The 9,453-nt window shown below is 36.0% G+C and overlaps 2 protein-coding genes across 2 annotated transcripts; both read left to right on the forward strand.

Moving 5' to 3' along the window:
• Positions 1-890: 890 nt before the first annotated feature.
• Positions 891-4,898, forward strand: LOC110923234 (putative [ribosomal protein S18]-alanine N-acetyltransferase). The gene is made up of 2 exons (XM_022167388.2): positions 891-1,235; positions 4,037-4,898. Exons 1-2 carry the CDS (start codon positions 917-919, stop codon positions 4,264-4,266), a joined length of 549 nt encoding a protein of 182 aa, XP_022023080.1. The 5' UTR covers positions 891-916; the 3' UTR covers positions 4,267-4,898.
• A 1,115-nt stretch (positions 4,899-6,013) lies between these two features.
• On the forward strand, positions 6,014-8,821 carry LOC110922756. Its single transcript, XM_022166966.2, has 4 exons — positions 6,014-6,299; positions 7,382-7,540; positions 7,627-7,842; positions 8,466-8,821. Exons 1-4 carry the CDS (start codon positions 6,099-6,101, stop codon positions 8,805-8,807), a joined length of 918 nt encoding a protein of 305 aa, XP_022022658.1. The 5' UTR covers positions 6,014-6,098; the 3' UTR covers positions 8,808-8,821.
• Positions 8,822-9,453: the final 632 nt, after the last annotated feature.

Below are 9,453 nucleotides of genomic sequence, written 5' to 3' on the forward strand. Positions count from 1 at the left end.
TCGCGGTGGTGGCGGTGGTGGCAGTGGCTGTGGTGGCGGTGGTGGCTGTGGTGGCGGTGGTGGCGGTGGTAGTGGTGGTGGCAGCGGAGTGGTGGTGGTGGCAGGGCTAGTGGTGGTGGTGTTACAAATTTACACAATCAGTCCTTTATGTTATAAATTTACACAATCAGTCCTTATTTACTAACTGACTTAACTGGGTTATGATTTTTGGACTGAAATGGCACCTTTCCAGAACGTCGGGGAGGAAAATGGCGCATTTTTGAAAAATGGACTGAAATGGCCAAAGTGACCAAACCACAGGGATGAAAATGGCAGTTAACTCTTTTTAAAAGTTATAAACTTCAAAATAATGTTTGACAATGAGAGTGTATGTTAGGAGAATGTGACTTTTTTTTTCTTTTTATTTTTAGGGAATATGTCACAGAATAGTAACCAAGTTTTAAAAGTGTTCTAATTAGGTCACTCGTATCGTTTTTGTCTCAATTAGATGACTTAACAATCAAATCGAGTCATGTCCTTTTTTCTATGTGTCAAGAAAAAAATAAAGAATAAGATGTTAGGGTCGGATTATTTTAATATGTGAAATTATATTTATTAAAAATAAAAACACTTTAATTACATTAAAAATTAAAAAAACAAGTTACAGTTCACGTCATCACTCAAAGTTAGCATCAAATAAAAGAGAAAAAAGAAACAAAAATCCACATCACCATGGTTACTTATGAAATAGATGAAAAAATCCTTAATTTTAATGAAAAATGAATGTCCAGTGACCTGATTGGAACACTTTTGAAACTTGAGTGACCTAATTAGAACACTTTTAAAACTTAGTTACTATTCTACAAAGTTACCCCTTATTTTTAAAGTAACTCCATTGACATTTTCTAAAAAGTAATAATACGGAGTGCTCCCAAACATGCCCGAAGTCGGCCCGTCCATTTTCCTCAGTAGGGTATCGTTGCAGAAGCTGCAAATTCTGAAAACCATGGCAGACGGATCCATGGAGTTGACCGAGCTCCACAGAAAGTCAACCAACTGGGCTAAAACAGTGGATGAAATAGTAAAGCTAGAGAAGAAGATCTTCCCCAAGCACGAATCACTCGCACGATCTTTCGACGATGAATTGAAGAAGAAGAACAGCGGTTTGCTCTACTTGCAATTCAATAGCGAAATTGCTGGTTACGTTATGTATACATCACCTTCTTCACTCTGTGCCGTCATCACTAAACTCGCAGGTATCCTTTGCCTTATTATTATTATTATTATTATTATTATTATTATTATTATTATTATTATTATTATTATTATTATTATTATTATTATTATTATTATTATTTTTAATCCAATTTAATTGGTTTTAGTAAATTTGTGTTTAGGGGTTTATCGATTTTTTATTTTTTATTGAGTTTCTGGGTTGAATTTGAGTTTCTATGCTTGTTGAAACTAACTAGACAATTTGATGGCCGGAATTTGGTGATTTTATCATGTTTTTAAGCTAATTGAGTTGTGCATTGCTAAAAAGTTATGAACTTTTTGATACTGTCAACTATTTTTAGGGCTAGACTTTTCCTAAACATTGCTAAGGGGCTGTTTGGCAACAACATCTGAATGGTTAAGTGCTGAACCTGTAAGTGGTCTGAATCATTAAGTGCTGAACCAATAAGAGATCTGAACCATTAAGAGCCTGTATAATGCTTAACCGTTCAGAGGCAAATGTCTGACTAATTCAGATTAGAGGTTTTAACTATTCAGACTCTGTATAATGCTTAACCATTCAGAGGCAAATGTCTGAACCATTCAGACATCTGCTCGTGAAACAAACAGTCTGAACCATTAAGTGCTGAACCAGTAAGAGGTCTGAACCATTAAGAGCCTCATTAAGAGGTAAACAAACAACCCCTTAACTTTGTGAAAATGAGTAATCAGTGAATCTGCACTTTTTTGGAGTTATTTTGACAAATCTTGATAAGATCGCGAAAGTTGAAGATGTTAATCTTGAATTAATGAGATAAAGACCGACCGAGACGAGTTATAGATAATTCTTGGTGAGTTATTTATTGTGTCTTTTATATTTAAATTAGGGATAATTGTTAGTTTGGATTAATAAGGTTTATCTATGATGTTTTTAGGGAAATGTTAGAAGTAGCTAGTATATCAGATAAGATAAAGGAGGGAAGATTGAGATGGTTTGGGCATGTGAAGAGGAGGCAGACGATAGAACCAGTTAGAGTGGTTGAAACCCTCGAGGTGGAGGGGAGGAGGAGTGGAGGCAGACCCAAAATTACTTGGGATGAGCGGATTAGGCAGGATTTGCAAAAATTGCACCTCTCTGAGAACATGGTCCATGATAGGAGCTCGTGGAGACGTAGGATTAAGGTTAAGGATTTCTAGGAGAGGGTACAATTGTGTTTTTAGGTGTAGTGTATGGGCGTACATAAGTAACTATGTGTATAGGATGTTTGGTACAGTTGTGTTTCTAGGTGTAGTGTATGGTCGTAGATATGTAACTATGTGTATAGGCTGTTTTGTGTTGTCATATTTGTTCTGTTCTACCATGCACTATTTCGCAACTCATACTACATTGGTAGCTTCATACACACACACACACACACACACCTCATGCTCTATTTATTTCTTTCCTGGGTGTTTTGGAGCCGAGGGTCTCTCTGGAAGCAGCCTCTCTATCCCTAGGGGTAGAGGTAAGGTGTGCCTACATCCCACCCTCCCCAGACCCTACAAATAGCTTTGCTATTTGTGGGATTTTACCGGGTATGATTGATTGATCTATGAGTTTATTTATTTATTCAATAGAGTTTGAGTTGATTAGGATTAGAATAAGTTTAGTATAAATAGATGGTTAGGGCTATTGTAAATAGTGTGGTTTGGTCTTTTCTGGTTTACTATAAAAGAGTTGAACAGGTCGTTCAATCTCGTGTTTGTGATTCATCAACAAACGCCAGGGGGCAATTTGGATGCGTTTACTAATGAGTAGGTCGTTTTAGGCCGTCTTTTATCTTGGAATAGATCAAATAATTTTTTTAGCTAAAATACTTATGCATGAGTTGTTTTGGGTTGTGTTTTATCTAAAAACCGGGTTAGATAATCGTTTTAGGTCAAATGGGAGTGAGTTAATAGGGTTGAAAAGTCATCAAAAGTCTTTTTTGAATGCATGCAACCTCCTGGATTATTTTTATTATTATTATGCGATGATTCTGATCGTCGTTGTAGTGATATAACACATTAGTTATGAAAAAGGGACAAAAATGTGTTTGTGGTGGAACCCAACCCAACCCAACCCGTACCAAAAATTACCTGCACGCGAACAAGTTTTGAACCATAACCCAACCCGCCCGTCTTGCCACCTTTGACAAAACTCATAAACAATGATGTGTTTTGAGACTTAAATACATTTTCTTTAAGGAGGCATATGGATCCTTGTTCTTGTTTTTGTAAGACAATATACAATAAAACTTGAACTTCAACACATGTTTTAATGGCTGCAATTTCTGTTGATACATCATGTAAATGATTAGTATTGAAAAAACGGGTCTAAAATCCTTTTTAGCTAAAATGGGGATGAGTCAAATGATTAAAAAACTTTTTCAAAGTCTCTTTTCAATGCATATAACGTCTTTGATTATTATTATTATTATGCAAGAATTTAGATTATTGCTGTAGTAAATAGTGATATAGGTTTTGTAATAATATTTAACACATTAATTATTAATAGAAATATTTGAAAAACAGACAAAAAAGTGTTTGTGAGGAACCCAGCCCAGCCTGTACAACAAATGACTTGTTTAAATGCGATACTATACCCAAATCGCTCATCTTGCCACCTCTGACAAACGCTCGTTAACATTGATGTGTTTTGACACTTGTGTGGGATACCTTTCATGCTTTGGTTGTCTTGTGATAAATACTTTAACTTTAACACAATGGCTTAAATTTCTGTTGATACATCTTATAAATGATGCATATCGTAAATCACACAAAGTTCGCATTCTGATTTTTTTCTTTTCTTTTCTGGAAATAGTGAAGGAGAAGTATAGGAGACAAGGGCATGGGGAGGCACTGATGAAAGCAGCAATAGAAAAATGCAGGAGTAAACGCATAAACCGTATATCACTTCATGTGGATCCTTTAAGAAGTTCAGCAGTCAGTCTATACAAGAAACTTGGTTTTCAAATCGACACTCTGGTAACAGCTTATTATTCTTCCGATCGTGATGCATATAGAATGTTCATAGACTTTGATAACGAGTAGCTAGCTATTAAACTCAAAAGGCGAGTGCCTAAGTTTTGTACTAAGTTTTGATAACGGATAACATGCTGGTACCACAAGATTTTGGGAAGAGAGGTGTTGAAGCCCAAGTATTCCATTTTTAATCCAGGAATAATGGATTTTAATAATCCAAACTATTAGCCGCTGGCCGACAACGGTCCAAACTTCAAAAATAACTAGTGGTGGTCCCACCTTTTCACATTTTGTAAACTAACGGACTTTTACTAACATAACCTTAATTTCTTTCTGTCCTCTTGTCGTTTTCGGTTTAGTAAAGGTCCATTGGTTTACAATATATCAAAAGATGGGACCACCACTAGTTATTTTTGAAGTTGGGACCGTTACCGGCCAATGGCTAATAGTTAGGATTATTAAAATCCATTATTCCTTAAATCCATTACTTCACATCCAATCATATGCAGTAACCTCATGCCACCCCATTGTGAAGAAGAAATTGAAATATGATAATGTGACATTGATGTGAAGAAGAGAAGGTTGTGAGATGAGTCGGAAGAAATGTATCTATACCATGTAGCTTAAGAGTCGATAAATGTCTATCAACTCTACGTTCATATACGTCAACACTCACTATATCAACATCTTCTTACGAATTCCAAGTAATCTAACCGATTCTCACTAATAAATCAATTAATCCCGATTAATTTAACTGACATCAAAAATTTTAAAAAGGAATTAGCCGTATTCTTAGCTTTTATTTTAATGATGACATTTTCATCTTCAAACATGATATTTGTCACCACTAAGCGATGCTTAGATTTAATACTGAAACCTCCATAATAGATTTGCACCAACACGAACGTTCCCAAAATAATTTCATTTACGCATTATACAAAATGAATTAATTTACAAAGTACGCAAATGACGTATAAAAATAATATTAAATAGTTTGATGCAGTGGCGGATTTAGAAAATCTTTGTAGTGGTAACGTTTAATGAAAAAGCGGTAACGCAATCGAAAAATCGTCAAAAAAATGTCAAATTTTTCCAAAATTTACACTACCGTCGGAGCATTAAGCGATAGTGGAGGCTACCCCTTCCCCTAAGGTAGGTCCGCCCCTGGTTTGATGATTGTGTAACATAAGATTACGATGATCTAATTGCCATCCCACTAAAACAAAATTATTGTCTGCTAGGTGGAGTGCCATTTGGGTCGGGGAGGTTATGTTTGTATTTCGCCTTTTGCCCGTTTGGGTCGGGGGCTGTTTCTAATGAAGTTTATTTAAAAAAAAAAGTGGAGTGCCATTACAAAGTTGTAAAATCAAAACCAAAACGTGTTTGCACAATCTTCATTTCATACGAGGTCAAGTTACAAAGTCAAGTTACCCAATCAACCGCCATTACAATCTAGTTTCTTGCACTGCAACACAAGTAGGGTGTTCAAGATCGGATTATCCGGTTTTCGGATATCCGAAAACCGGATATCCGAAAATTTCGGATAGTGAATATTGATATCCGAATCCGAATTCGAAAATTCGGATTATCCGGTTTGCGGATATCCGAATTTTCGGATATCCAAAATTTCGGATATTTCAGATACGGATTTTCGGATTCGGTTTCGGATCCGGATTTTTTTGAACACCTCTAAACACAAGCCATCTATAGGTATATGCTTCACTTCGAAACCTAAATAACGAACGAACAACCAACCCAAATAAACTCGAAATTGATTAACCCGAATCTTATTTGGGTTAGATTCTGAATAACCCAAAACCCGATAAATAAACCCGATTACAAATCGTTAAAAGCGAATGATTTTGTTTTAAGGGTCAGAAAGAAAGAGGAAGGTTTTGGAGATGACGGCGGCAACAAGGGGGGTTCATCTTTCATTACAATTACCATTACCCTTATTATCTGTGAGTCTCACAAGGTCTCCTCCATCTATCCGAAGCTCTCGGAAAAATCAATTTCTCCACTCCACTTCCATAACAGATACTTGTTCATTCAAGCTTTGCTGCACCAGAAACGAAGAATCATCTCAGAATATGTCTTTCAAGGTATACGACAGTTTTAACTAGTAAATTTGTTTCTCAAAATCTCTTGTCGTTGTATAATTCAAATGTACCGTTTGAACCGAGCTAACTCAGCTGGTTAACAGTAATATAGTACTGCCTAAGCTTTAACCGGTAGAGCAGCTCTATCAGATAAAATGAGACTTAAGCTAGACCAATTAAAGAAATGAGTACGTTGTGCTTAGTGGACGACTCTTTTAACAAGGGCACGAGTGAATGAATATGTCTTCCTAATTCTACAACCTGTAATGTATGTATGTATGTATGTTTTTGTGTAAGTAATGCAACTGTTATGTTATAAAGATGTTTAGCACATACCTATAGTTATATTCCTATAGGAAGAGACTATGTCTGACCATAGAGATGAACAAGGATCTCGACTGGAACAAATTACCCGTAGGAGGGAGGATGGTTCTCATTATGTTACACAGATGGGCTTAGGGCTGTTAAACGGTCATGTTCGCAGGTTGATTGAACCTAACACAAACCAGAAAATCCTGTCATACATGTACCTGAAATTAACACGTGCATTCGCTTTGGAACCGTCTGCGTTAAACAATTTAAAAAAAAAATTTTTTTTAAGCTGATCCGGCCGAGGTATTATTAATATAAAAAAGTATCTTTTTACTCTACATAATTTGGGAAAAAACTAAAAAGTATTTTTTTTTTCTCGTATATACGTATAAGTATTAATAATTAAAATACGTATATGTTTTCGTGCTTTAAGTATTACACTACGTATAAGTATTAATAGTTCCTTTTTTAAGTCTACCATTTGGTCATACTCGCGAACTCAGCCAACCCGGCCAATTCAGTTTAGTTTCTCCAAAAAAGCTTAGGTGCCCATAAATCCTGTAAGAACCACTGTACCGTGCCATGAACATCCCTATTGCAGACTGAAGAGATGTGTTCATGCATATTTCTATCCCAAAATTTTTATTTAAATTGTTGTGATCGTCATTGTAACACACCTCATGTGCCATATAGATCCAATACTTCATATTTGAGTTGGGTGGATGATCAGATTCTAGCTGATAAAGGGGTGTGTAATTCTTGAATTTTGGCAGGATTTCTCAATCCTGAAAACAGACCTTGAATGTGACATTGGAAGCACATGGAGCACTATGGCTTTCTATATATTTAGTTTGCACATCCCTCTTAGCTTTGGAGGACTATCTGTTGTTGCACAACTACTGCAACAAACTGCTCTTGATCCCAACACTCAGGTGATCGATTCAACATTTGATTATTAAATAAACACATATGTGGTTCCAAATTTCACCATCGTTAACGTTTCCTCTTTCCCTAACAGGTGTTTTCGTTGCTTCTGATACAAACTTTAGAGCTTGTTTTATTCCTTTCACTGCTGAAATTCTCCGACAACCGTTTTAACATTCTTAGCTCGTTTAAAACAAGATTGTTGCCCGAGAAGCGGAACTGGCTACTGGCATCTGTGCTTGGTGTTGGTTTTCTCCTTGCATTGGTCTTCCTTACATCGCTTATAGCTGACAAGCTAGTCGGGCCCAAGGTTAGTCTAATAACTATTTCTATTAAAAAGCGCATATGAGGTGTGTGCGCAGCACCCTCAAGTGAGTCAGCTTAAGGCGACGGGGATATTGAATGAAACGTGCGCATAGAAGTCATTTTATATATAAAAAATGGATCCGTGATGATAGAAAACCTATAAGAAATATAAAATAGAGTTAATTACTGTTTTCGTCCCCGTGGTTTGTCAAAAATCACTATTTCAGTCCACTAGTTTAAAATTTGCGATTTCAGTCCCTGTGGTTTCACTTTCGTAACCATTTCAGTCCACCTCGTAACCATTTCAGTCCTTGTACTAACAGAATAAATGGATTGAAATAGTTACGAAAGTGAAACCACAGGGACTGAAATGGTTACGAACGTAAAACCACAAGGACTGAAATCACAAGTTTTTAAACTAATGGACTGAAATAATGATTTTTGACAAACCACAGGGACGAAAACAGTAATGAACTCTATAAAATATATTATATACATACCTTGCATATGAGATGCGCGCGCCTTTGCTTCACGCCTCACACGTTATATTAACCAAGCACAGCAATCATTTGGCATGTTACCGAACCTGCCATTTTCAGATACATAATAATGGCTGTGATGATGTAGGACGTTAACAACCCAATTTTGAAGGAAATCCTCTCGGGCGGGTCTCTTTCAGTGACGGGTTCCACTCTTGTTTACTGCCTCGTTACTCCGTTTCTTGAAGAGACTGTGTATAGAGGTTTTTTGTTGACTTGTCTTGCGTCAACAATGAAATGGGAGCAAGCAGTTGTGGTAAGTTCTATTGTATTTAGTGCATCTCACTTATCTGTTGACAGTTTCTTACAACTATTTGTTATTGGGGTTGTTCTTGGATGCTCTTATTGTTGGAGTGGCACTTTAGTATCCCCCTTTGTAATTCACTCACTGTATAATGCTTTAATTTTAGTTATTACCTTAACATCCTAATGTTATTTGTTTCAGCCATGTCTTTTTCTCTTTTAAATGTAGCTTTCATAGTGATCTAATCATACTAGGGGTTTTAACAGCGGTTTTAACAGCTGTTGAAACAGACTATTATTAACATTTTAATCTCTGCAATATACAGAGTTATGCATATGTATAATATTCATGAAAATTAAAAAAGTAGTAACAAACAAACGATTTTGGAAAAATATAATAACCGGTTCAAGTTGCCAAACCAAACGAAACCCAGCATGTTTGGTTTACCAGTTTTCAAAATTGTATTTTGCAGTTCGGTCCAGGTTTCAAAATTGTATATATATATATATATATAGCCTTTCTAATGAAATGTTTTAACACAGGAATGCAAGATGTGCTTTATATATTTGTGATTCGTTTTGTGTGTTTTAGTATTGGTTATTACGTATTGTTTGTTTTCCTTTATTATTATTCTTGGAAATTTACTTGCAACAATGAGTATGATATATTGCCAGCTTTGGAAGTCGACCTATTACTTTGTTAACCTAACTTAGACAAAGAAGCATACTCGGCACTATGATTAGGCGACACGAACAAGCTATGATGTGAAAGTAAGTCCAGTGTATTTGTAGATAGAGAGTAGTGAAATGTTAACATGAGAGAAAGAATGAAT

Source organism: Helianthus annuus, chromosome 17, assembly GCF_002127325.2.
Source record: "Helianthus annuus cultivar XRQ/B chromosome 17, HanXRQr2.0-SUNRISE, whole genome shotgun sequence".
Classification (NCBI taxonomy): domain Eukaryota; kingdom Viridiplantae; phylum Streptophyta; class Magnoliopsida; order Asterales; family Asteraceae; genus Helianthus; species Helianthus annuus.

What these genes read in the sequence shown, in the direction of transcription:
- LOC110923234 (XM_022167388.2), top strand. Translation starts at nt 917, where the DNA reads ATGCCCGAAGTCGGCCCGTCCATTTTCCTCAGTAGGGTATCGTTGCAG. An exon ending in CGTCATCACTAAACTCGCAG is followed by an intron (nt 1,236 to 4,036) that starts GTATCCTTTGCC and finishes TTCTGGAAATAG; the next exon opens with TGAAGGAGAAGTATAGGAGA.
- LOC110922756 (XM_022166966.2), top strand. Translation starts at nt 6,099, where the DNA reads ATGACGGCGGCAACAAGGGGGGTTCATCTTTCATTACAATTACCATTA. An exon ending in CTCAGAATATGTCTTTCAAG is followed by an intron (nt 6,300 to 7,381) that starts GTATACGACAGT and finishes GAATTTTGGCAG; the next exon opens with GATTTCTCAATCCTGAAAAC. An exon ending in ACAAGCTAGTCGGGCCCAAG is followed by an intron (nt 7,843 to 8,465) that starts GTTAGTCTAATA and finishes GTGATGATGTAG; the next exon opens with GACGTTAACAACCCAATTTT.